Below are 25,862 nucleotides of genomic sequence, written 5' to 3' on the forward strand. Positions count from 1 at the left end.
ACTGCTAATATCATATAATATAATGGATTTATTGTTAAATCAAATATCATCAATCAAAATTATGGAATTGAAGTTACACTTTAATTCTATTTAAATAGAATCAAGTCACTTTATTTAACCTTTAAAGAGTTTTAGTTCATCATCCGTCCTCACAAAGTCAGTCGAGATGTTCAATGATCCTCTCGGACTGATCAGGGTATTTATTATATATATTTATTAATGGATCATAGTTGAAGATCATTATTCAGTGGAATAGGAGGATGTGTGTTTGAATCAGTTCTTTAGAGAGACCTGTGAACAGATCATCACAGAGTCGGGAGAAGTGAAGGTAGAAACAGAATCTGGAGGACACGCGTCTTTTGATTCTCTTTCTTCAGGTCCAACCTCAGAGGGCCTGAGGTTCAACAATGAAACAACGACCTGTGATTGGTCGGCTGGACTTAATGCAGAAATATAAAATCACATCACAACATTTATGTGTGCTGCCCCACCAGCTGTCCATACGCACACATTGTGTGTGTGCGTGTGTGTGTGCGCGCCTTTTCTCTTTGTGTGTTTGATTGATGTGTGTGTGTTCAGTGGTGCATGTGACCCACAGTGTGTGTCTGTGTGTGTGATTAATATTACATGAGGCTCCTGATGAGAGGTGGACACATACTTCCAGCTGAGCTCTCACACACACACTTACACACACACACACACAAACACACACCCATATGAATGAATGCATGAATGTATTGTCACACACACATTTTACAAGCAGTGTGTTGTGTCAGAGATAAGATGATGTTGATAAAACACACACTCACACAAACACACACTCCTCTGATGCTGTCTTCACATCAGATTAAACTCCCAGCGGTCGCCATGACAACCAGGACCCTGTCTGACGCTCACCTGCTGTGACCTGTCATCTGTGAACCAATCAGACGGCAGGTTTCAAACAGACTCACCTGAGCAGATAGCGCGGACAGAGTCTCACTCTGATGTATTTCCAGCTACTTCTAAACAAACCTGATCAGTAGTGATTATTAATCAATATTAGTTAGAAGTGATCCTCGTTGTTATTGTGATGAACAGGTGTTTATGTTTGAACGAGGGAACAGAGAGATGGAACCAGGTTTTTCTTCCTCTGCGAAAACACGCTGAATATCTAGTAGCTGTTTCCCATCATGCACCTGGCTCACAGTGGGATTATTGATGAAGAGAATCAAAGAAGCAGAGCAGCTGTGGGACGACCCGCGGGAAGTGAAACTGAAGATCTGACGATGACGCCCCCCCGACTCTGTTTGTGTGGTCGGATCTCGTCCACGAACAGAACCAGACCTGATCACGTCAGATCAGAGCCAGACCCAATCCACGTCAGATCAGAGCCAGACCCGATCCACGTCAGATCAGAACCAGACCCGATCCACGTCAGATCAGAACCAGACCCGATCCACGTCAGATCAGAACCAGACCAGATCACGTCAGATCAGAGCCAGACCTGATCCACGTCAGATCAGAGCCAGACCCAATCCACGTCAGATCAGAGCCAGACCCGATCCACGTCAGATCAGAACCAGACCCGATCCACGTCAGATCAGAGCCACACAGGAAAACAGCAACTGAGACGAACAGAAGTAACCTCTGTTACCACAAGAGTGAATATTGTTGTTTACCTTAGGATATGGTGGATATGTACTGGGTGTGTACTGGACATGTACTGGTGCCTACAGGGTATGTACCGTGTACATATACCGTATAGTGGGTATAAAGGATCAATTTAACCTCCTGTTAACTTTTAGTTTGAATCAGATTCAATTTCAATGTTTTCGTACTGTGGTCACTTATCACAATAATACTGGTAATAATAGTATCATATTATTGGTAATAATAATATTCTGTGAGTATTGTCAGTCATAAACGCAGTTTGCTGTTCAGACACCATCGCTCATGGTGTGAAAACCCCTCCAGCCTCGCTTTACCACTCTCTCTCTCTCTCTCTCTCTCTCTCTCTCTCTCTCTCGCCCTCTCTCTCTCTAACTTCACGCCTAAAACCTCTGATTAAATATTAATGAGCCTGACCACGCCCATCGCAGTGTGTGTGTAGGCCACGCCCCTTCAATTCCCACTGAGACTCTCTCTCTGTGTGTGAATGTCTCTCGCCCCTCTCTCTCTCTCAGAACAATGTGTCGTTCACAATAATGGGATTACAGCCGTCCAGCCGGCTGCTCTCTCTCTTTCTCTCTCTCTCCATCTGTGTGCCAGTAGCCGGTCGGCCCCTCTCTCTCTTTCAACCAGTTCAGTTTTTGTCGTCCGTTTTTTTGGAGGAATGAAAGAAAGACGGACTGTATCCTGAAGAAAGTAAGTGTCTCTCTACCTCCCTCTCTCTCTCTCTCTCTCTCTCTCTCTCTCTCCCTCCCTTTCTCTCTCTCCCTCTGATGAAGCTTTGATTGACAGCTGACTCTCCTTAATTGTCTTTTATTTAATTAGCGAAGCGGGAATCAGATCAGCTGCAGAGAGACATTCTCTCTCTCTCTCTCTCTCTCTCTCGCTCTCTCTCTCTCTCTCTCTCTCAGTGAATAAGATGTTCATATTCATCACTGTTTCAATCATTGGTCTCTTTCACTTAAAACTTTTCAATTGTTGTGATTTTATAATTGAATTTTTTTTGTAATTTGATAGTTTTTTTGTCAGAAGTTTATTGTTATTGGTTTATGGTGATTTTAACACAATAATAATAATAATGGTCAAGATTCACTGTCGTGTTGTGTCATCGTGTTAAAGTAAACAGTTAAAAGGATTTGTTTTTACTTCTGCAACCCACTCAAGTAATTCTACTTTATTTTCAACCTGCACTAGACGTTTCTAAATGTATTTTATTTTCTCGATGAATCAGAAATGAAACAGAAGCAACAGAAGCAGTCTTTGGTCCATGAGACTTTTTAAAGATGAATCGATTTATGATTCTCTTGTGATGAAGTCAGTGACTGATCCTCTGAGCGTCGAGGACGTGACGAGTCAGGAAACTGTGAGAAGCTGCTCCAGGAACAGAAGTGATCTCTGATTCCTCAGGTGTGAAACGTTTCCTGATCTCACAGATGAAACTCTGTCTCCTCGTGTTCTGGAAGCATCGTCACATGATCACATGAGTTAACACGTGGTCACGTCACGTATGAGTGATCCGTCGACACGTGTCTCGCCCTGAGCTCAGGTGTGAACACAGCTCACTGGGAGCAGGTCTGGAAGTGAACGTGGTTTGACGACTTCTACTTAACAGGAAGTTTGGTCTTGTTTCAGTTGTTGTGGTTTTGTTTGGTTTTGTCTAAAATTGGGAAAAGTTTATAGAGGTCAGTCACGAGTCTGCTGAACAGGTCGGACGATTTCCTGCAGCGTATTCCCTCAAGAGGTTTCTGACATGTTGCCTTCACAAGACCCAAAACATATTTAGAAAGGTTAACCTTTGACCTTTGACTACCAAATTCTAATTGGTTCATCCATGAGTCCAACTGAACGTTTGTATCAAAGTTTTAAGAAATTCCCTCAAAGCATTCTTGAGATATCGTGTTCACAAGGTTCGGTCTTTGCATTCGTGGAAATTGCAGTTGTGGTCACTGGAGACGTACGTGGGTCGATACCACAGACTTTATATAAAGAGTTTAATACCAGCTGTGAGCTGTCTCTGTTCATTGACCTTCGGAGGATGTAGCCTACGACGCCCCCTGATGGCCAAATTGGAATGTGGTGGATGTGACTGAGTTGAATCCTGATTAGGGTGGCAAAATTCCGGGAATATTCAAAGTTGGAAACTTAACGGGAATTAACGGAAATATCCTGGAACTTTTGTGGGTAATTTAAACTAACTGTATTTACCTTGTCTTATACAGACATAAATATAAACATTTTTGTTTTGTCATAGGCTGATTTGAGCCCTGAGGAAACTTTGGGCACTTTTGATTATATGCTTCTGGATCATTGTGTCTTTCTTAACATAGGTCTTTGCACAGTATTTGCAAACGTACACAGCCTTTCCTTCTGCATTGGCTGGGGTGAAATGTCTCCACACATGAGATAGTGCACGTGGCCTTGTTCTGTAGAATATGATTTAAAAAAAATGCTTTTAAAAAACACTAATGCAATGCCAGAGATATAAATAGCTAGCAATTGGAATCGTCTTTTAATAATATTTTAGAATTGATGGATAAATGAATAGAAATAGGCTGGATGGACAGATGAACAATCCTCAATCAGCATGCTCATATATATTTCCCCCGGTTATATCCTCAAACTTACCTGACTAGTCCTTTGGGCTAATGCGGTATTGTGGCCTCAAGAAGTGAAGGATGCTGGGAGTTATCTGTGCATGTGATGGAGAAATGCACAGTGCAGGTTTGAAATTCAACGTGCAGCTTGTGGGACATTCCATTCATCTTTAAATAGAGTTTTGAATGACTTTTTTATTGCTCAGCATTCAATTTGCACTATTCCCCCCCCCCAAATTCCCGAGCTTAACTTCCAATGAAAGTTTCCGGAAATTTACCAGAAATTGACTGCCCCTTTGCAACCCTGATCCTGATACATTTTGAAATATTACTCTCCTGAAGTTTTGGTCTCGTTGTTTGCCGCTCTTATTGAAACCTATATTGTCATAGATACGCAATGCATTCTGGGAGAGGCTCGTCTGAGAGGGATGGAAGGACACGTTTGTTGGCCTCATTTGAAGGAGTCTCCCTCTGGAGGAGGCGGCCCCCGAGGTCCAATCAACATCACCCGTGTCTATCAAGGCATTTAATATTAAACCATCCAATAAAATCCATGAAATAATAAAGTTCAGGCAGACGTGCCAACTCTTTAATGTTCACCATGACACAGAGTCCGCTCCCTGATTGGTCCTTTATTACGTTTGTGGAGCAGTGAAAATAAAAACTGGACTAATTTGAATCAAAGAAACATTAAACATGGACGTGAGAGAGACCAGGACCTGGACTGAGGTCCATCTTATCACTTGAGTTTTTATCAAACTGTGTTTTTAGAATCAAAGAGAGCAGCAGGTTGTCGGGTCGGACTCGTTCACACCGACAGGAACATGTGGGAACCTTTCAGAAGAGGGGCGGAGCCTGTAGAGCAGCGGGAGGCGGGACATGACGTGTAAACTCTGCTGATGAAAGATCAGTGTTGTTGTTTACAGCTCGTCCACACCGGCGTCGGCCCTCATCACCAGAAGATCTGGAATCTCCTCATGTTTCCAAGTTGACGTCTTCTTCGTGTCCGGCTCCTCTTCTTCATCCTGAGATGTTTGTGTTCTTCCAGTTTCACGTCCGTCACGTGTTAGAAACCTCATTAACTCGTCCACTCGCTCACTGGGAAGCTTCCACACATTGTCCTGCTGGTTCCTCACATGGACTCACTCTGACATGTTACACAACTTTTACTAGGAGGCTGCAGGAGAAGATCCAGAACATGTCCAGAGACATGTCAGGATCATGTCAGGATCATGTCAGGATCATGTCAGGATCATGTCAGGATCATGTCAGGATCATGTGAGGAACACGTCTGTGGTTCATTTCACGTCTGAGCTGTTACGTGTTGATGTTTTGTGTAGAGAGTGAAAAGTAGAAGTGGTGTTAGCGACGCCTCAGTGGTTTTTAATGAGGTTGGTTGGTTCTGGTGTTTTGTGCTGACACGTTAAACAAAGTTTTTTTTATCTGCAGTAAATGATTCGTGGTCGTCTCCACCCTCGACGCTGTGTTGATTAAACCTCCCTCCTCCTCCCCTCCGCCCCTCTTTTATAACACTAGTCCTGTCGTTTATTGCCCCCCCGCCCCGTCTTGTTTTAATCTTGTAAAAATTCTGCTGCTCATAAACATCATGGAGCCGCTTCACGCCTCTTAACTACAAAGAGAGAGACAGAGACAGGGCGGGGCGGCCGAGACGCAGCCGAGAGACGCTCAGGTTTGGTTTTAATGAAAAACTGCACCTCTTCCTCTTACTCCTTATCCTACTCTTCCTCTTCCTTGGCCTTATCTTTGTCTTCTTCCTCCTCTTCATCCTCCACATCCTCTTCCTTCTCCTCATCATCTTTATCCTCCTCTTCCTCCTGCTCTTCTGTATCCTCCTCATCGTCTTTCTCCTCGTCTTCTTTGTGTTTTTCCTCTTGCTCCTCTTCCGATTATTTCTCTTTATATCCCTCTTCATCTTCATCCTCCACTTCTTTATCCTCGTTCCTCCCTCCTCCCCCTCCTATTCTTCCTCCTTCACTTCACACCCCCTTTATCCGCCTCTTCAGCTTCATCCTACTCCTCCTCTTCTTTCTTCTCAGCGTCTCCACCCTGATGCATAAGAATGCGTCTGTGGTGTTTTAGAGTCTTTCAGTGTCCAGAGGTTGACTTCCTGTTTCAGTGGCTCTGTGTTCGATCTCAGTGAAGCAACTTCAACACTTGACGAGGTCCCAGATCAAACTGTTCGTCCGCCGCGTTCAACGACATCTCAAGAATCCTGGATGTGACCCAAACGCTCACTCAAGGATGAACTGATCCGATTTCAGAGGTCAAAGGTCACTGTCACCTTATATTATTGTGAATATAATATGTGGATAACACCTGCAGGGACTGAAACTGATTGGCTGAATAACAGGGAGAAATGTTTGATCCAGAGTGAAGATGCTGAAGTGAGGAGGAGGTGGAGGTGGAGGAGGAGGAGGAGGAGGAAAACCCTCGTCATCTCCCACTGATCAAAAACACTTACACACTCGGTTAATTGGAGGCTGCAGAGATAATATATTCACACACACAGCTTCAGACAGATGTGTTTGGTGTTTGAAATGTGTGAAAAAGCAGAGAGAGGTGATGGGCGTTAATGATATTGATGCTAATTCCATCACTGAGTGTGTGTGTGTGTGTGTATGTGTATTAATATTTCATGTTAGCAGTGATCAGTATTCAGTTTGAAGCTGCTGCAGTGAAACGTTTACAGTAAAAATGTTGTAAAATCCAGTTGACTGTATTGTAGAGACTTTACCAGCACAGCGCCCCCCTGAGGACACAATCAGCTCCATATAAAAGACGTGAAGACGTCTGTCCATCTCCCGGGTTGTATTATTTACGTGGAGGAAGTCTGACCTCTGAGGGAAATCACTGTTTCTGATGAAACACATTCATCACTGACTCTTATTTAAACATAAATATGAAACACTATTGTTATTGTGCTGCTGTGATTGGTCCATTGATCTGTGAAGACCATGAGGGTCCTGAGTCTGAGACAGACAGGAGGGATGGAGACCACAGTCAGGAGGACCACATCACAGACAGGGTGTGTGGGGGGGGTTACAGGTTGATTACTTGGTTGGTCCCAGTGTCCTCACTGACCAGATGTTGGACTGTCTCTTTAAGACTGTGGAACGTTCTTAACTCTGAGATATTTTTGAGTCTGTTGTTTGTGTTAATCTGTGATTCACTGATTCTTCTTCTCTCTGGATTAAACTGAAGAATCTGATCCTTCTTGTCAAACAGCAGCTCTTTGTGTTTACACCGGTCCCCAACACAAACAGGATTTAATCCAGATTAGAGAGAGGAACAGCAGCTCAGCAGCCTCGTCCTGTTAAAACAAACCCATCATGTGACCACTGTTAAAACCTTCACATCCTCGTTTCTCCAGTGTGACGAGAAAAGAGAAAACAGCTCATTCACATCGGATCAGAACCAGAGAGAGAGAGAGGGAGAGAGGGAGAGAGGGAGAGTCCTGAAACGGGTTCAGACCGACCCACAGAGAACGAGCTGCAGTCCTGCAGCCTGTCCACTGACTGTCCAGAACCAGAACCAGGCCCAGAACATGAGGATCTGGTTGTGATCTTCAGTGTTCACTTTTGCTGTCACCTGGATCACTATCACTGTCGGTTCTGTCCCTGGTGTGTGTGTCGGGGGATCTGGTCTCAGATCTGAGAGGAAAGACGTGTTCACTGCAGCAGCAGGTCCTCCTCGTTCTCAGAACGACAGACAGAACAGTGTTTCTGAGGTCATGTGAGGTTACGAACAAGTTTTAGTTGAAGGTTTGTGATGACTGGAAGTCAATGCAAAGTCCTAATAAGGATAGCTGTGCAAACCTGTGTGTGTGTGTGTGTGTCAAGGTGTTTGTGTATAAACAGCTCATTGTGTCCCTGCAGCAGCGTGCTGCATCACCACGGTAACAAATTGACTTCCTGTGGGGAGCTTGATGGTGATGAAGGTGTGTGTGTTACACACACAAACTTTAAATCCCACTGGGAGTGTGGTGTGTGTGTGTGTGTGTCACGGCTGTCACACACACTGGATGATATCAAACTGTCGTTGTTTCTTCAAGAACTGAAAAATATTCATGAGCTCACCAGGGGTTTGTGTGTTTGTTTGTGTGTGTTTGTGTGTGTGTGTGTGTGTGTGTGTGTGTGTGTGTGTGTGGTAAACCCTGAAGCAGAAGACCAAAATTGAAGCTTTTATCAGACCTGGAGTCTGCACATGTTCCTGAAATGTTCTGGAGTGTGTGTGTGTTACAAACATGAATGTAAGTGACGTGATGCTGACTAGTTAATGTCTGGGTCTGAACTCATGATGGAGAACATGGTTAGTTACAGTCTGAGCAGCTCAGCCTCTGGTCCCGGTCCTGGTCCTGGTCCTGGTCCCGGTCCCGTTGGTTCGTAGTGGACCAGCTTAGCTGAGGTCAGTCTGCAGCTGCTGAGTCTGAGGCTCCTGAACAGAGAGAAAGTAGGACAAACTGAACACAGAGAGAGAGAGAGAGGAAACAAAGAGAGGAAACACACACACACACACCGCCACCCCCATATTATCTCTATGGTTTGCTGCTGACTCTCACTCTTCAAAGAGAGGACACAATCCTACACACAAACAGCTGTGTGTGTGTGTGAGTGCCTGAGGTGAGGCAGTCTGTAATCATCACCTCCGCGAGTTGAAAGCAGCCTGTCGTTCATTTACATATATAGAGGGGGGGGGGAGATCCAATGAGGAGGGAGGGAGAGAGAGAGGGAGAGAGAGAAAGGGAGAGAGGGAGAACAGGGGGGGCGGCGAGGGGGGGGGGGAACAAACTGCCGACACCTGCAGCATCCATCCTGTTACCATGGTTACCTGCAGGTTAACACACCTGACAGCCAATCAGAGGCCAGCATTTTGTCCTGTGCAGAGACGTTCTATTGGTTCTTAATGAGGTTCTTGATTAGCTGAGGACACTGTGTCCCTCTGTGTGTGTGTGGGTGTGTCCGGTGTGTGTGAGTGTGTGTGTGTGTGTTTAAAGTTACACTTTGATATCCAGACTCATGTCAGCCAATCAGAGTACAGACACCTGCTGGTCAGGTGTGAAACAGCATCTGTACCTCTCTCTCTCCACCTCTCTCTACCTCTCTCTCTCTTAACTCTACCTCTCTCCACCTCTCTCTCTATAACACTCCTTCATCTCTACCTCTCTCTACCTCTCTCTCTCTAAAACTTGTTCATCTATACCTCTCTCTACCTCTCTCTCTCTCTCTATAACACTCCTTCATCTCTACCTCTCTCTACCTCTCTTTCTCTACAACACTCCTTCATCTCTAACTCTCTCTTTCTCTCTACCTCTCTCTCGCTTTAACATTTCTTCAACTCTACCTCCCTCCCTTTATCTCTATCTCTCCTCCTCTCTTTCTCTTAACGCACTTCTTTCAGCCCTCGCTCGTTCTCATCCTTCTCTTAACCTCTCTCTCTTTCTTCCAACTTTTAACTCATTTTACTTTCTGACAACTCGCTCTCTCTCTGTTCAGCTGCATGAATTATAGATGAACCTCTCTCTACCACTGCCCCCCCCCCTCAGTGAAGTTATTAGCATACAGACTGAGGATGTTCAATATCACCATGGAAATGTTGAAGTGTGTGTGTGTGTGTGTGTGTGTGTGTGTGTGTGTGTGTGTGTGTGTGTGTGTGTGTGTGTGTGTGTGTGTGTGTGTGTGTGTGTGTGTGTGTGTGTGTGTGTGTGTGTGTGTGTGTGTGTGTGTGTGTGTGTGTGTGTGTGTGTGTGTGTGTGTGTCCGTGTCCTGAGGCCTCTCTGGGTGTTTCCCAGAATGCAGTGGGGCGAGTTAAACAGAGTTTCAGTCTGAACCAGCACACAGCAGGAGGGAGGGAGGGTCGAGCGAGCATGTCCAAAGAGGAGAGAGAGAGAGATGAATAGTGTTTTGTATAAGAGGAACGTTCGCTATAAAGAAATATCTCTTCATGAACTGAATCATAAAACTGACAGAGACAGTGCCCCCTACAGGCTGGAGAGATCACTGCAGCCACAGAATGAAAACCCAGTGAATGAATGATAGAATAATAAAGTTATGTTTCTGTGTTTAAGGGGGGAAGGGGGGGTTGTTCCAGAAAAGAGACCTGCACACAATTTTCAAAACAAAACAAAATCCATCAATCAGAGTCAGGAACAGTCACATGGTCACCTGAGACGTGAACTGTTGAAATCAGACACGTGGTTCAGATTCTGATGCTCACGATCGGCCCCGACTGATCAGGAACAGGAAGTGATCAGGAAGTGATCAGGAAGTGATCAGGAACAGGAAGTGATCAGGAAGTGATCAGGAACAGGAAGTGATCAGGAAGTGATCAATTACATCTCTCTGGTTTAAACATTCATGATGAGAAACATCGAACCCAGAATCAAACCCTGCCGTTCATCACATCATGAAGGTTCATCCTCTGGAGAGAAGGAAGAGAATATTTCCACCATCATAAAAAACCAACAACCCACTGGAGGTTTGTTTCCTTTCACTGCGTTGCCGTGGATACGGGTGTGTTGCCATGGAAACATTACTACAGGCAACTACAGTTTGACCGTGAGATGAAAAGTGTGAAGCAGCAAAATATTTTATTAATAACACGAGAGAGAAACGACTCCGAGCATCTTTACACGTTCACGGTTCTGATCGCCAGGTTCAGATCAGATCAGCGTCTCCATGGAAACGTGATTTTAATCATCATAGAACGTCTGATCAGTGGAAACGCCCCCCCCCCCCGTGTTCAGCAGTCAGCCGACTTTGTGCCGACACTCAGCCTGATCATGGTTGTGACTGTTTTTAAACTCTCTCTCTCTCTCTCTCTCTCTCTCTCTCTCTCTCTCTCTCTCAGATATTGAGGAGCTGCCATGTTGGCCTCCTCCATCCCTCCATCCCTCCTCTTCCTCCTCTTCCTCCTCTTTCTCCCCACCCCTACAACCTGCTCTGCTGATGTCATCGTGACCTCTGAACCCTCAATACTAGCGGTGAAGCTGGATGGCCCCCCCCTCTCTCACCTGCTGCTGGACTCGGGGGCCGGGCGTCTCTACGTGGGCGGAGTCGATCACCTGTACCAGCTGACGTCTGACCTGGAGGTGATGTCACATGTTCGAACCGGCCCTCACCTGGACTCCCCCGACTGCCTCCCCCCGATCAATCCCCAGGAATGCCCCTCGGCCACGCCCACTCACAACCACAACAAGCTGCTGCTGATGGAGGAGGGACAGGGGGCGGAGCCAGGGAGTCTGATTGTCTGTGGTTCTCTCTATCAGGGCATCTGTGACAAAAGGTAACGGATCATCAGGAACTCATCAGTGTATGAGTTTCAACATCAAACAATGAGAAGCTGTTGTCCCAGTGCTCTGCCGACATGGAGCCAACTGAGGCCGACATGAACCAATAGCCGACCAGTTGTCCTGCTGTGTTGTAACTGTATAAAAGACATTGTCATTGGCTCCTGACTCACGTCTCCTTTCTGTCCTCAGGAGTTTGAACAACATCTCTCAGGTCATCTACCGGACGTCCAACCCGGTGGACACTCAGTACGTCGCGGCCAACGACCCTCGGGTCTCCACCGTAGCTGTGGTAATAACCGTAGAGAACAAACAGGAAGTCAGCGGACGGCTGAGTCTGATGCTGGTCGGTCGAGGCTACACCAGTAAAGGTCCGGGTGACATTCCACCAATCACGACGCGGCGTCTGTCTCCAGTGGTCCCGCCTCGACGGGCATTCTCTCAGGAGGAGGAGCTGGGAAAACTGGTTGTTGGAAGTTACTCGGAGTACAACAACCACTTTGTTAAGGCAGTGGCCCACGGTGACCATGTGTACTTCCTGTTCTCAAGGCGGGACATGTGGCACAAGAAGGAGTACCGGACCTACGCCTCCCGGCTCTGCGCCTCTGACCGCAGCTTCTACTCGTACGTGGAGCTGCCTCTCCTGTGCCACGGGGGGTACAACCTGGCTCAGGCAGCGTGGTTAGGGAACCACTCGGGTGAAGCCGCCCTGTTTGTCATCATGGCAGCGGGGCAGGCGTCCACTCCTGTAGCAACAGGACGTTCAGCGCTGTGTGTGTATGGGATGGCAGAGCTGGACGCCATGCTGCGGCAAGCACAGGAAGTGTGTTACACTGAGGAAGGACGGGGGAGCAGTGGACAGGAGGAAGCCTACATCGAGTACGCGGTGTCATCGAAATGTCTCAAACTGCCGAAGGTAAACACACACCTCAGCTTTGACCTTTTCTCTTTCCGTAGGGTCAGAGCTACGCAGGAAAGCAAACGGCCTCAGTGAGGACACCTGCTGGTCAGACAGAGAATGGAAGAGCAGTGCCCTAGCTGCAGTGCAGGAAGTGGAGTTTTGTTTGTGTAGCGAGAACAGTGAGTAACCGGAAAGAGTCCGTCAGACAGGAAACCAGTCGTTAGAAGATGTCCGTCACTAGTCACCTGATTATCGTACACAAGAGCACAGGCTCTGTTCCCAGCATGCACTGGGTGAAGGGCGAGTTCACACCATGTGACGTCACTAAATCAATAATCAGTGTTTTTTACAACATAATTAAATATTCAATACAAGAACTTTGCGTGGTCATCAAGATTAGAAAGTGCTGCAAAAATACATTCGCCATTTGATCATTATTCAAGTAAACAGGTGATTAACAATTCATTTATCTGTAGTTTCAGCTGATGACATCACAGATTAAATATGATGATGTCACACGGGTGCAGCTCGTATGGAAAGAAGCTGCCATTAGTCAACATCTGTCTCACTGCTGACCCTAATACTGTGTGTCTGTGTGTGTGTTTGTGTGTGTGTGGATTAAAGTTGTTATCTTCAGCAGCTGGATTTATGGTCAGACAGCTGTCACTCAAACCCTGAGTACACACAGCTGGTCAGACTGACCCAGATATAACACACACACAAACACACACATACACAGATTAAACTGCAGTGACTGGTCTTTTTGTGTTAACCTGTCGTACAATGTTACTCCTTCATATTCATATGGCCAAAAGTATGTGGACAGGATGTTCCAGACCCGCCCAGGTGGGAGCTGTCACAGTGTAGTTACTGCAGTTCAGCTCCAGGGGGCGTCCACTGTTCACACTCCTTCAGAATAGGAAATGCTGGTCTCATTCTCTCTCTCTCTCTCTCTCTCTCTGTCTCTCCCCCTCCCTCTCCCTCTCCCTCTCTCGCTCTCCCTCTCTCTCTCTGTTCATCTGTAAGGCTTCTCTGTCGGAGTACCCCTGTGGGGGGGAACACACCCCGAACCCCATCGCCAGTGCCGTGCCGCTTCCAGCCACGCCCACTTTCACCTCCACCACCCTGCTGACCGCCGTCACCACGGCAACAGAGGCAGGACACACCATCGCCCTCCTGGGAGACAGAGAAGGTCGACTGCACAAGGTGACCACATGATGGATTCTGTTTATTATTAGTTTAGCAAAAGGTTTGATACTGAGCGCAGTGTCGTGGCTGCAGCTGTGTCACATGACCTACACAACAGAACCTGGTGTTTACAACATGTTTGTCGTCACGTGAATCATAGATGTGATATCACTGTGCCCCCCCCCTTCTCTTATTGCCACCACTGAAGTGCCCTGAAGCAAGGTAGCCCCGCCCCCCCCCCCACTGTATCCCCCAATGCACCCCCTCACGAGATTACAAGAAGCAGCTTGCACAAGCACACACACAATTACTGTGTGTGTGTGTGTGTGTGTGTGTTTGTGTGTGTGTTTGTGTGTATGTGTGTGTGTGTGTGTGTGTGTGTGTGTGTGTGTGTGTGTGTGTGTGTGTGTGTGTGTGTGTGTGTGTGTGTGTGTGTGTGTGTGTGTGTGTGTGTGTGTGTGTGTGTGTGTGTGTGTGTGTGTGTGAGTGAGATGACTAACAGGCGTTTAGCTTGGGGGGGGTGTCACAGGGGAGCATACACAGACCCTTGTTGTTGATTGGTTATTGGTCCCACAGGTGACTGATTACTGTGGGTGTGTGTCTGTGGGTGTGTGTGTGTGTGTGTGTGGGGGGGGTAATCCTGCCCTGGAGCATCACTGAGTTAAACAACAGCTCTTTGATTCATCCTGTTAGTATATAATCACACCCAGTGGCAGCTCAGAGTCAGACCAGTGATCGGTGGTTCTCTGGTACATCCTGGTTCTACCTGATCAACTGAACCAGGATCAGGTCAAGTTCTCTGAAACCTCAGGCTGTGGCATCATGTTTTGTGGGGAAGCAGCGTCATCTGCTGACAGGTCATTGATACAACAGCAATTATTCAGAAGAACATCTGAACACCGTCGACCATCCTCGAGAAGTTCATTCAGAGAAAGAGAACATTCTTAAAAATTTAAGTTAGGCACCAATAATCAATGTGATAGTGTGTGTGCGGTTCTGTTAGTAAAATACTTGTCTCATAAACTCTAAACGAACACAGTGAACTTCAGGACTGTTCAGGTCCTAATAACTTGTGATGAGTGTCTGTGTTTACAGTTATGTGTAGACTGAGCGTTTATCGAGCAGCTCTATCGTGAACTCTTCAGATTTATCGATGTTCGTGTTCTATATCAGGTGATGATGTCACTACGTCAGTTATGATGTCACCGTCGGTGGGTGTGATGCGTATGGACAAGTGTTGATTACTCTCATGTTTTCCAGTTTCACCTAGGCTCCGCCCTTTTGAAGCACTACTATCAAAGGTCAGAGGTGAACTCTGTATCATTACCATCGTGTGTGTGTGTTGCAGGTGTTCGTGCGCTCTGATTGGTCAGGTGACCTGTACGACAGCGTGTTGGTGGACAGTGGCAGCCCCGTCACTGCCGACCTCCTATTGGACAAGAGCCAGCAGCACGTCTATGTTTTGACCAGCAGGAGGGTGAGACAGAGTTTGTGTGTCTGTCGCCTTTTTCCTTCTTGTTAAAATACCTAAGTGTTGTTTTTCTGTCTGTCTCTCAGCTGTCGAAGGTTCACGTGTCGTCATGTGAGAAGCAGACAGACTGTCAGACCTGTCTCACTGTCAGAGACCCGCACTGTGGCTGGTGTGTCCTGGAAGGAAGGCACGTGTCTGTCTGTTTACCTGTCTGTTTACCTGTCTGTCTGTACCTTTCTGTCTGTACCTGTCTGTGTGTCGGTCTTTCTGATCAGTCGCTCTCTCTTCTTCTGTCCAGATGTTGTCGTAAACATCAGTGTCAGCGCCACCTTCAGTCCAATCATTGGCTCTGGAGCTTCGAACGAGCCAATCAGTGTGTAACGGTTCACAGGCTTCAGCCAGCCAATCAGAGCAGAGATGAGCAGACACAGGTACATCATGATGGTTTGGTTTGTTTTCTAACCAATGGGAGCAGACGGAACCTGAACCAGGTTCTCGTTCCTCAGAACCAAGCGGACTCATGACGAGCCGGGTCACATGACCTCATCTGATCAGGGCTGTGTTTCTGTGTCTCCAAGGTAACGATGTCAGTCATTCAACTCCCCGTCCTCACGAAGGCGGAGCCTCTGTCCTGCGTCTTCGGGCTCCTCCCACCACAGCCCGCCATCGTCCTGGCAACCAGCATCACCTGTCAGTCACCTTCACCGGAGCTCCTCCCCAACATGCCAGCAGGAAGTGGTGAGTGAGACTGAGTGTGTGTGTGTGTGTGTGTGTGTGTGTGTGTGTCTGTGTGTTTTAATCATCAGGATAAAACAACAAAATGAAAATAAACCAAACGGCACTGAAATGTTGAAATAATATAATATGATATAACACGTGAGGAATATATGAGGAGAAAGAAATGATTGTGTCTATTCCAACTGATTGAAATAACTTTTGTATTTATATTACGATCTAATGAAAGAAATTAGTCTTCACATCAGTTCTGGATCGTGTCACGAGCTGTTCTGTCTTTTATATTTACGTGTGTGTGTCCAGGTCGAAGTATGAAGTTGTGACGCTCTAAATGTTGCTGCCGCAAAGCATTGTGGGACAGCATTTTCTCCTTTCCTTACTTAAAAGTGGTCGGATGTTTCCTTTGCTAAAGGAGACGAGTTAGGAAGCGTTGAAGCTCCTCCCCTCTTAGAGGATTTGAACAGCTCTCATTATGGCGTCTGCTGAAATCCCCCCTGTTCGTCCTGTGTCAGCTGACTTCCTGTCCGTCTGCCTCTAGATCACATGATACTGCCCGTGTCACTGCGGTTTGGTCACGTGACCATCACCACAGGTAACATGACGTTCTACGACTGTGGAGCCGTGAGCCGCCTGAACCAGAGCTCCCAGTAAGAAACTACAGTGATGATGATGAAGATGTTGATGAAGATGTTGATGAAGATGTTGATATTGATGATGTGTCTCCAGGTGTTTGTCCTGTGTCTCCAGTGTGTGGGGGTGTAACTGGTGTCCTCTGGATCAACTCTGCACTCATAACCAGAGCTGTCCCAGCCAACACAGCATCCTGACCCAGAGAGTGAGACAATCTGTCTCTCTATCTGTCTGTTTCTCACAAACTGTCTGTACCTATCTGTCTGTCAGTATCTCTATCAGTCTGTCTGTACCTGTCTATATGTCTGTCTGCTGTCTGTACCTGTATGTCTGTGTGTCTTCACATGCCTGTCCGTCTGTCTTTACCTCTCTGTCTGTACCTACCTATCTATCTGTCTGTCTGTCTGTCTCTCTTTCTGTCTGTCTTTACATGTCTGTCTGTAACTGTCTGTCCCTCTCTATCTGTCGGTCTCTCCTAAACTGCCTGTGTCTGTACCTGTCTTTCTCTTTGTCTGCTGCTGTCTGTCTCACCGTCCCTCCTGTCTGTCTCCATGCAGGACTCCCCTGGTCCCTCCTCATGTCCTCTGGTCTTCTCCCTGCTGAGTTCTGCCTTAGTGCCTCTGGGCCTGAGCAGCAGTGTTGTGCTGCAGGGACGGAACCTGGACGTCTACAAGGTGAGAACTTTGTTTGTTTGACCTGTCAGAGTGAGAACCGGATCAGAACCGGTTCTGAGCTTCAGATGCTGCAGCGCCTCCGTCTGGATTCAGTCTGTTGTGAGTCTTCAGACACGTGGTTGTGCGTCTGGTGAGCAGCAGCTGAACCCTTCACTGTGTCTCTGCAGGACAACGCCCCCTATGTTTGTGTTGTGGAAATACACGATCTCAAGGTGAACCTGAATGCTGCTGTGGAGAGGACGCACAACAACACACACACCTTCACCTGCAGCCCACACAAGGTAACACACACACACACACATAAACACTTTCACCTGCAGCCCACACAAGGTAACACACACACACACACACACACACACACACATAAACACTTTCACCTGCAGCCCACTCCAGGTGACATCTGTATCTCTCACATGTCTCTCCCACATGTCTCTCTCACTGTCTCTCACATCTGTCTCTCACACCTGTCTCTCTCACCTGTCTCTCTCACCTGTATCTCCCGCCTGTCTCTTTCACCTGTCTCTCTCACTGTCTCTCTCACCTGTATCTCCCACCTGTCTCTTTCACCTGTCTCTCTCACTGTCTCTCTCACCTGTCTCTCTCACCTGTCTCTCTCACTGTCTCTCACACCTGTCTCTCTCACCTGTATCTCCCACCTGTCTCTTTCACCTGTCGCTCTCACTGTCTCTCTCACCTGTCTCTCTCACCTGTCTCTCTCACTGTCTCTCACATCTGTATCTCTCACATGTCTCTCTCACCTGTCTCTCCCACCTGTATCTCTCACATGTCTCTCTCACCTGTCTCTCCCACATGTCTCTCTCACCTGTCTCTCTCACCTGTCTCTCCCACCTGTCTCTCCCACCTGTCTCTCACCGGCCTGTCCACCTGTCTCTCTCACCTGTATCTCTCACCTGTCTCTCACACCTGTCTCTCTCACCTGTCTCTCTCACTGTCTCTCACATCTGTATCTCTCACACCTGTATCTCCCACCTGTCTCTCTCACCTGTATCTCCCACTGTCTCTCACATCTGTATCTCTCACATGTCTCTCCCACCTGTCTCTCCCACTGCCTCTCTCACTGTCTCTCACACCTGTCTCTCTCACTGTCTCTCACACCTGTCTCTCTCACCTGTCGCTCTCACCTGTCTCTCTCACTGTCTCTCACATCTGTATCTCTCACATGTCTCTCCCACCTGTCTCTCCCACTGCCTCTCTCACTGTCTCTCACACCTGTCTCTCTCACTGTCTCTCACACCTGTCTCTCTCACCTGTCTCTCTCACCTGTCTCTCTCACCTGTATCTCCCACCTGTATCTCCCACCTGTATCTCCCACCTGTCTCTTTCACCTGTCTCTCCCACCTGTCTCTCCCACTGCCTCTCTGACTGTCTCTCTCACCTGTCTCTCCCACCTGTCTCTCACCGGCCTGTCCACCTGTCTCTCTGTAGTTTCAGTATACAGTCAGTCAGCTCCAGTATTCTGCAGCTGTCTACCTGCGGAGAGGAGAAAGACGCATCGACGTGTCACCTGGTCTCCAACGTAAGAACCTCTTGAATGTTGGTGTGTTGTTGTGCATGTGTGTTTGTGTGGGTTTGTGGGTATGTGCGTGTTTCTAAAATTTGTGTCTATTCTTTAGTCCAGTTGTACGACTGCTCTGCCGGCCAATCGGATTGCTCGCAGTGTAGGGCGGTACCTGAGGAGTATGGTTGTGTCTGGTGTCCAGGAAGCCCCACCCCCAGCTGTGTTTACAACCAATCATGCAGCAGCATACCTGTAGACACCTGCCCACCTCCTCAGATCACACAGGTGAGTCTAACAACCACCATGTCTGTTGGTAGAGATCTGTTGCAATGGACACTTTCAAATTGTCTCTCTGCCCACCTGTCTGTCTGCCCAGGTGGTCCCTGTCTCTGGTCCTCTGGAGGGCGGAGTCTTGGTGACGATAACAGGTTCAAATCTGGGGATGAGTTATCAGGATGTGGTGGGCGGGGTCACAGTGGCAGGTGTTCAGTGCCTTCCCCAACCTAAAGGTTACGAGATCTCCACCAGGTGAAGCACGAATGCACACACACACACACACACACACACACACACACACACCTCAAACAGAGACAAAAAAATTGAAAATGTGTATCACAGTGTGTGTTTGTGTGTGTTGTAGGGTTGTGTGTGATCTTCAGCCCAGTGGGAAGCAGAGGAAGGGGAGTGTTCTGGTTACTGTGGGAACCACCCCGCCTGGGAGATCGAAGCAGATCTTTACCTATCAGGTGAGAGTGATGTGTCCACATGGAGGAGCAGTGGTCCTCCTCCTCCTCCTCCTCCTCCTCGTCGTTCAGTGAGCAAAGATCATCAACGATGGATTGAATGGATGATGGCTCTAATCCCGCTCCTTGTGTTCTTGTGTTCAGGACCCTCAGCTCCTGGATCTGGTTCCTGATAAAGGTCCAGTCTCCGGAGGAACCAGACTGACTATCAGAGGACAGCAGCTGCTGACTGGACAGAGGTCCGACCTGAGCGCCTTCCTGGGTCCACAGCCCTGCTACATGTGAGTACTACAGGACCATGGTACTATGGGAATATGGTACTATATTATTAAGGTACTATTCGTACTAAGGGACTTAAGTTTTACCGTATTACTGCAGTACTAAGGTACTACAGTACTACGTTATTAGGGTTCTACTATAGTACCCTTCCGGGGTTATACACTATTCAAGTACTTAGGGACTACGGATCAATGGGACTACGTTATTGTGCTGTGGTCCAATGGGTTAGGGTCAGTGGGACTGACTTGTTGATGTTCTCTCTTCATCTCAGTGTCGGGGAAGTGAACGACACCCAGTTGATGTGTCAGACTGGTTCCAGTCCTCGTACTGGTGGAGTCACAGTTCGGGTTTTCTTTGGGAAAGCAGAGCGGACCGTTCCCAACGTGACCTTCCATTACCTTGACGATCCCATCATCACTGATGCCAAACCTGCGGAGAGCTTCTACGCGTAAGAACTTCATCTCCAATAGCCAATAGTAATCCATTGATTAACCTGATGCCTTAATAAGGTGCTGACTTCCTGTCCTCAGAGGGGGGCGTGTCATCAAGGTAACAGGCAGGAACCTGGATGTGGTGCAGCAGCCAATCATATCCGTGTGGGTGGAGCCTCTGGAGGTCCAGAGGGTGAAGAGGAGGAAACGACTCGCTCTCCTCTCTGCCAAGCAGCAGCTGGTCTTCAACAGCTCCATGACCACGGTGACATGAAGCACCATCAGCCATGATGTTTGTTGGATGATCGATAAAACTGAATTCAACATGTCTGTCCCTTTCCACCTGTCTTTCTCTCAGGTGTCAGAGCGCTGTTCAGTTCTGTCGTCCTCTCAGATGTCCTGTCCCACCCCCACAGTGACCCCAGAGGTCAAAGTAAAAGGCGTGTGGTTTCAGCTGGACAACGTCAGAGTTCACTACGAGAGTATCAAGGTACCCCTCTGTCTTTCTGTCTGAGACCCCAGGGGACCCCCCTTCACAATAAAGTAGTGTTATAGAATCTTGAGATTTTTATGTCTCAGAGCTGGTTTGTTGAAGGTCAATGAGTTCATTTGATGAGTAACCTGTCTGTCTCTCTTCCTGTCTCTCTGCTCACCTACCTGTCTGTCTCTCAGGGTAAAAGCTTTACTTATTATCCAAACCCACAACTGTTCTCTCTGAACCGAGATTCTCCAGAAGCTCCGTATCGTTTCAAACCAGGAGGAGTGATCGCTGTGGAGGTAAATTGGAACAGGAGCAGAATAAGTGTCTCACACATCGGTTGGTTCAGGAACAGACAGAATCTTTCAGTTCCTCATGTCTGTCTGTCCCTCAGGGTCAAGACCTAACCAGAGCCATGTCCAGGCAGGAAGTGACGGCTCGCCTCGGAGATCAGGAATGTGAGGTGAAAACTCTGGACAACACTCACCTGTACTGTGAACCTCCAGAGATCCAACCAGCGAGCGTGGACCAGAGCAACGAGCTGCCCAGCCTTAAGGTAACACACAGACACACCTGGACACAAACAACACAGTATAGTTATACACAATATATACAAATCTGTATGTCTTTCCCTCTCTCTCAGGTCTTCATGGGAAACCTGCAGGTCGACCTGGGATTGGTGCAGTACGACAGTGACTCCCTGCTGTCTCCCGTCCCATTGGCTGCTCAGATCGGTTTGGCTGCAGGAGCAGCTGTCATCATCCTGTCAGTGCTGGTCATCATACTGATGTACAGGTACGCACCCGTCTGTCTGCCTCCACCTGTAGACCTCCCAGCTTTCTGAGACACATCCTGTCTCTCAGTGACAGGATGTGATTTCATTACAGTCACGTGAGGTGGTCACTGGATTCCACTGCATCTCTTAATAGATTCTCTCACCTAAATCTTACAGTGAAATAATTGTTGGGTTGATGACTTGTGTTTCTGCAGGAGGAAGAGTAAACAGGCTCTCAGAGATTATAAGAAGGTTTTGCTGCAGTTGGAAACTCTGGAGATCAACGTGGGAGATCAGTGTCGCAAAGAGTTCACTGGTAGGATAACTCATGGTCTTGTCCCACTCAACAGCCAATCAGCAGCTGTAGATTTCGTTCAGTTACACGAACTTCTCGTTCTTAAAGTTGAGAATGAGGAGTTTTTGACCATGGTAAGGTCATCAAGACATAAACATGTGATCATGTCAGGATAAATCTAAAAGAATCAATAAATAACATAAAATCTGTTTTATCCCTAACCCTGTCTTTCCTCCTCTTCGTAAAGACCTGATGACGGAGATGATGGACTTGAGCAGTGACGTTGGAGGACCAGGACTCCCCCTGCTGGACTACAGGACATATGCAGAGAGAGTTTTCTTCCCCGGCCAACAGACGGCGCTGTTGAGTCGCCAGCTGGACCTGCCAGACTCCAGGAGACAGACTGTGGAACAGGGTCTCCAGCAGCTGAGCAACCTGCTCAACAACAGACTCTTCCTCACCCGGGTGAGTGATGGAGGTGGTTGCCTAGTGACAACTGGATTTGTGTGAGTGATGTCACTTCCTGTCTATGTCTTAGTTGAAACATGTGAGTAATGTCACTTCCTGTCTGTGCCTCAGTTCATCCACACTCTGGAGGCTCAGCAGAGTTTCTCTCAGAGAGACCGCGGTTACGTCGCAAGTCTTCTCACCATTGCTCTTCATGATAAACTGGAGTACTTCACCGAGGTCATGAAGAACCTGCTGCAGGACCTGGTGCTGCAGTACGTCGCCAAGAACCCCAAACTCATGCTGCGCCGGTACGTGAAACAAACACACCTTCAGCTCCAGAACTCCTGGACTTTCTTTAGACTCTTAATGTCTCATCGCTGTTGTGTAGGAGAAACTCACGAGTAACCAAAGTACTCCAGCTCCCCTTGGAGGAGACAAAGGTGTACTGCACCATCCATAGCACGGCTGTGTGATGGAGGTTACAGTCCTCATATGGTCTCAGGGTTCAGTTCCTGCTGTGGTCTCAGGGTTCAGGTTCTGCTGTGGCCTCAGGGTTCAGGTTCTGCTGTGGCCTCAGGGTTCAGGTCCTGGGGAATGGTTTGATTCGGTCCTTAGTCCCTGCTCACGTCTCTGTCTCTCTCTCTTTCTGTCTCTCAGGACAGAGACAGTGGTAGAGAAGATGTTGACCAACTGGATGTCGATCTGTCTCTACTCCTTCCTGAAGGTAAAGTATTGTCTGTCTTTTACCTGTCTGTCTTTGCTGTGACCAGTCTGTGATTCTTCTCAGTCTTACCTGTCTGTCTGTTCACTTGTCTGTCTGTCAGGAGGTGGCGGGGGAGCCTCTGTACGTGCTCTACAGAGCTATAAAGTACCAGGTGGATAAAGGTCCGGTCGACGCTGTGACAGGAAAAGCCAAACGAACGCTGAACGACAGTCACCTGCTGAGAGAGGACATCGACTACTGCGCTATGGTAACCACTGCAACACACACCAGTCTGTACTATTCATTCACACTGTGGAACAGTTGACATCCCAGAATAAACAACATAAGAAAACACGAGTTAACCTGTCTGTCTCTCTACCTGTCTGTCTGTACCTGTCTGTCTGTACCTGTCTGTCAATACCTGTCCGTCAGACTCTGACGGTCTTGGTGAAGAATGGCGTTGAGGTTCAGCCGTGTCCTGTTAAAGTTCTCGACATGGACACCATCACACAGGTAAGTACCTGTCTGTCTGATTAGCTGCTGCATGTCTCGCTGTCAGCTCCCTCCCTCTCACCTGTCTATCTGTTTGCCTGTCTGCCTGCAGGTGAAGGATAAGATCCTGGATCAGGTGTACAGAGGAGCTCCGTTTTCTCAGAGACCAGCAGCCGACAGTCTGGACTTGGGTACACTCACCTGTCTCACCTGTCTCACCTGTCTGCTTTGATTGACAGCTCATACTGACCCATGTCTCTATGTTCAATGACAGAGTGGCGTTCAGGTCAGGCGGGTCACCTGACCCTGTCAGATGATGATGTCACAGCGGTGGTTCAAGGTCGCTGGAAACGAATCAACACGCTGCAGCACTACAAGGTAAAACAAAAAGACAATCACAACATGTCTTAACGTCCACCACCACTCTGTTCATGTTCTTTTCTTCCACTTCTTCTTGTTCTCTGAGTTCTTCTTCACCTCCATGTTCCTCAGGTTCCAGACGGAGCGACAGTTGCTCTGATTCCTCGTTCTCAGAGTTCAGTAGGAATCAACCAGGTGTTCCAGACTGGAGAGAGTAAGAACACAACCCATCAACAGGGTGGAGCACACAGAACCCAGAGCCATGTAGAACATCCGGAGAACCATAAGAGAGTTAACCATGTTCCTGTTTGGAATATAAGGAGAAATATTTAATCAAAAACACAGAATGAATATGGAGACCTTCTAGAACATTTACAACACTAACACTACGCAGAACCCAGAACCAACACAAATGAACCATCTAGCACATGTAACCCCAGCAACTGAAACAGAGAGGATCACCTAGAACGTTTAAATAAATAAACAAAACACATGTCATCCTTAACCAAGACAAAGACACCCAACACAAAGAGAACCATATATAACCATCTAGCACATCAAGGGCCCAGAACACAGACCAGACAATGTCGAGACCCTCAGGGGCCGTTAGAATGTCTATAATCTATTGAGGACAACAAATCTTAAGAGAACCAATCAGCACCAACTAGAGCCCTGAACCACACAAGCAGAACCTTCAGAACATCTACAAAATAGGACAGCTCAACAAGGCAGAGAAATATGTACCAAACCAAAAGTAGCACAAAGAGAACCACTTAGAACCAACACCTGTCATCAGTGTGACTGACATCTCTGTGTGTTGCATAGAAACTCCGATGCTAGAGGGTGAGGAGGAGGAGGGTCTGCGTCTGTGGCACCTGGTGAAGAGCAGCGAAGATCCGGAAATCCCAAAACACAGAAAGAGCAGCATGAGGGAGAGAGAGCGCGCTAAAGCCATACCTGAGATTTACCTGACCCGACTGCTGTCCATGAAGGTAACACACACATGAGCACACCTGAGATTCACCAGAGCAGACTGCTGTTCATGAAGGTAACATGCGTTTACACATGAACTCTCTGTCTGTCTCACTGTAGGGGACACTGCAGAAGTTTGTGGACGATGTCTTTGTAGCAATTCTCAGTACAAAACGTCCTCCTCCGATCGCTGTCAGATTTTTCTTTGACTTCCTGGACGACATGGCAGAGAAACATGGTATTGACGACCCAGAGACTGTCCACATCTGGAAGACAAACAGGTGAGACTCACCTGGTAACCTGACTCACCTGTCTCTTTGACCTGTGTATCTGACCTGTCTGTCTCTCTGTCTCCAGTCTCCCTCTCAGGTTCTGGGTGAACATCCTGAAGAACCCTCAGTTTGTTTTGGATGTTCAGGTGAGCGACAGCATCGACGCCATTCTGTCTGTCATCGCTCAGACCTTCATCGACTCCTGCACCACCTCGGAGCACAAAGTGGGACGGGTAGGACCTGTCTGTCTCTCCCTCTGTCTGTCTCTTTGCTTGTCTCTGTAGCATCAGCATAGTTTTCCCATATCTGTGTTTTGTTCGTGGTCGTGTGACCCTTTTTGCTTTTTTGTCCAATCAGGATTCTCCTGTCAACAAGCTGCTGTATGCCAGAGAGATCCCCCGATACAAGCAGCTGGTGGAGAGGTGAGACTCACCAGGGAAACACACTCTCTACTGCACAGCTACCAGAGACACACACTCACTCTTATACATGTACAATAGAAACCCACTCACGCTGCTGTACCATAGAAACACACATACACCAACACCAACACTGTAAATAAGAATGCTGTGCTAATGTGTGTGTGTGTTGTACAGGTATTACAGTGATATCCACAGTGCTGCGTCGGGATGTTATCAGGAGATGAATTCTACTCTGACGGAACTTTCAGGGGTCAGTGAACACAACACATCATGTTACTGCAGGATATGATTCACATGACCGTTAACACGTTGACATGTTCACATCATCACATGAACTCTCACTGTGTTTGTTTCAGAGTTTTGCTTCAGAAATGAACAGTGTTGTGGCTCTTCATGAACTCTACAAGTACATCAACAAATACTATGACCAGGTAACACAGACACACACTCACACACGCGATGGTATCTGATACTGTCTGTACCTGACTCTCTCTCTCTCTCTCTCTCTCTGTACCTGTCTGT

The 25,862-nt window shown here is 47.5% G+C and overlaps 1 protein-coding gene across 1 annotated transcript in view; it reads left to right on the forward strand.

The window, feature by feature from the left end:
• The window catches only part of plxnb3 (plexin B3), a 39,889-nt gene that overhangs the window by 11,078 nt on the left and 2,949 nt on the right, over positions 1-25,862 (forward strand). The window contains exons 2-38 of the mRNA XM_062392053.1: positions 11,112-11,546; positions 11,743-12,466; positions 13,478-13,657; positions 14,988-15,116; positions 15,197-15,297; positions 15,409-15,541; positions 15,689-15,848; positions 16,384-16,492; positions 16,572-16,680; positions 17,033-17,149; positions 17,317-17,430; positions 18,596-18,686; positions 18,784-18,953; positions 19,045-19,196; positions 19,309-19,414; positions 19,556-19,692; positions 19,962-20,138; positions 20,221-20,386; positions 20,480-20,611; positions 20,794-20,898; positions 20,994-21,155; positions 21,243-21,394; positions 21,590-21,690; positions 21,917-22,134; positions 22,249-22,427; positions 22,777-22,843; positions 22,944-23,090; positions 23,255-23,335; positions 23,427-23,505; positions 23,589-23,692; positions 23,807-23,888; positions 24,500-24,666; positions 24,767-24,927; positions 25,004-25,151; positions 25,276-25,340; positions 25,515-25,590; positions 25,697-25,771. Coding sequence (XP_062248037.1) covers positions 11,128-11,546; positions 11,743-12,466; positions 13,478-13,657; positions 14,988-15,116; positions 15,197-15,297; positions 15,409-15,541; positions 15,689-15,848; positions 16,384-16,492; positions 16,572-16,680; positions 17,033-17,149; positions 17,317-17,430; positions 18,596-18,686; positions 18,784-18,953; positions 19,045-19,196; positions 19,309-19,414; positions 19,556-19,692; positions 19,962-20,138; positions 20,221-20,386; positions 20,480-20,611; positions 20,794-20,898; positions 20,994-21,155; positions 21,243-21,394; positions 21,590-21,690; positions 21,917-22,134; positions 22,249-22,427; positions 22,777-22,843; positions 22,944-23,090; positions 23,255-23,335; positions 23,427-23,505; positions 23,589-23,692; positions 23,807-23,888; positions 24,500-24,666; positions 24,767-24,927; positions 25,004-25,151; positions 25,276-25,340; positions 25,515-25,590; positions 25,697-25,771 — 5,595 coding nt within the window. The 5' untranslated portion in view covers positions 11,112-11,127. The remainder of the gene's footprint in view (positions 1-11,111; positions 11,547-11,742; positions 12,467-13,477; positions 13,658-14,987; positions 15,117-15,196; positions 15,298-15,408; positions 15,542-15,688; positions 15,849-16,383; positions 16,493-16,571; positions 16,681-17,032; positions 17,150-17,316; positions 17,431-18,595; positions 18,687-18,783; positions 18,954-19,044; positions 19,197-19,308; positions 19,415-19,555; positions 19,693-19,961; positions 20,139-20,220; positions 20,387-20,479; positions 20,612-20,793; positions 20,899-20,993; positions 21,156-21,242; positions 21,395-21,589; positions 21,691-21,916; positions 22,135-22,248; positions 22,428-22,776; positions 22,844-22,943; positions 23,091-23,254; positions 23,336-23,426; positions 23,506-23,588; positions 23,693-23,806; positions 23,889-24,499; positions 24,667-24,766; positions 24,928-25,003; positions 25,152-25,275; positions 25,341-25,514; positions 25,591-25,696; positions 25,772-25,862) is intronic.

Source organism: Platichthys flesus, chromosome 7 (assembly GCF_949316205.1).
Source record: "Platichthys flesus chromosome 7, fPlaFle2.1, whole genome shotgun sequence".
Classification (NCBI taxonomy): domain Eukaryota; kingdom Metazoa; phylum Chordata; class Actinopteri; order Pleuronectiformes; family Pleuronectidae; genus Platichthys; species Platichthys flesus.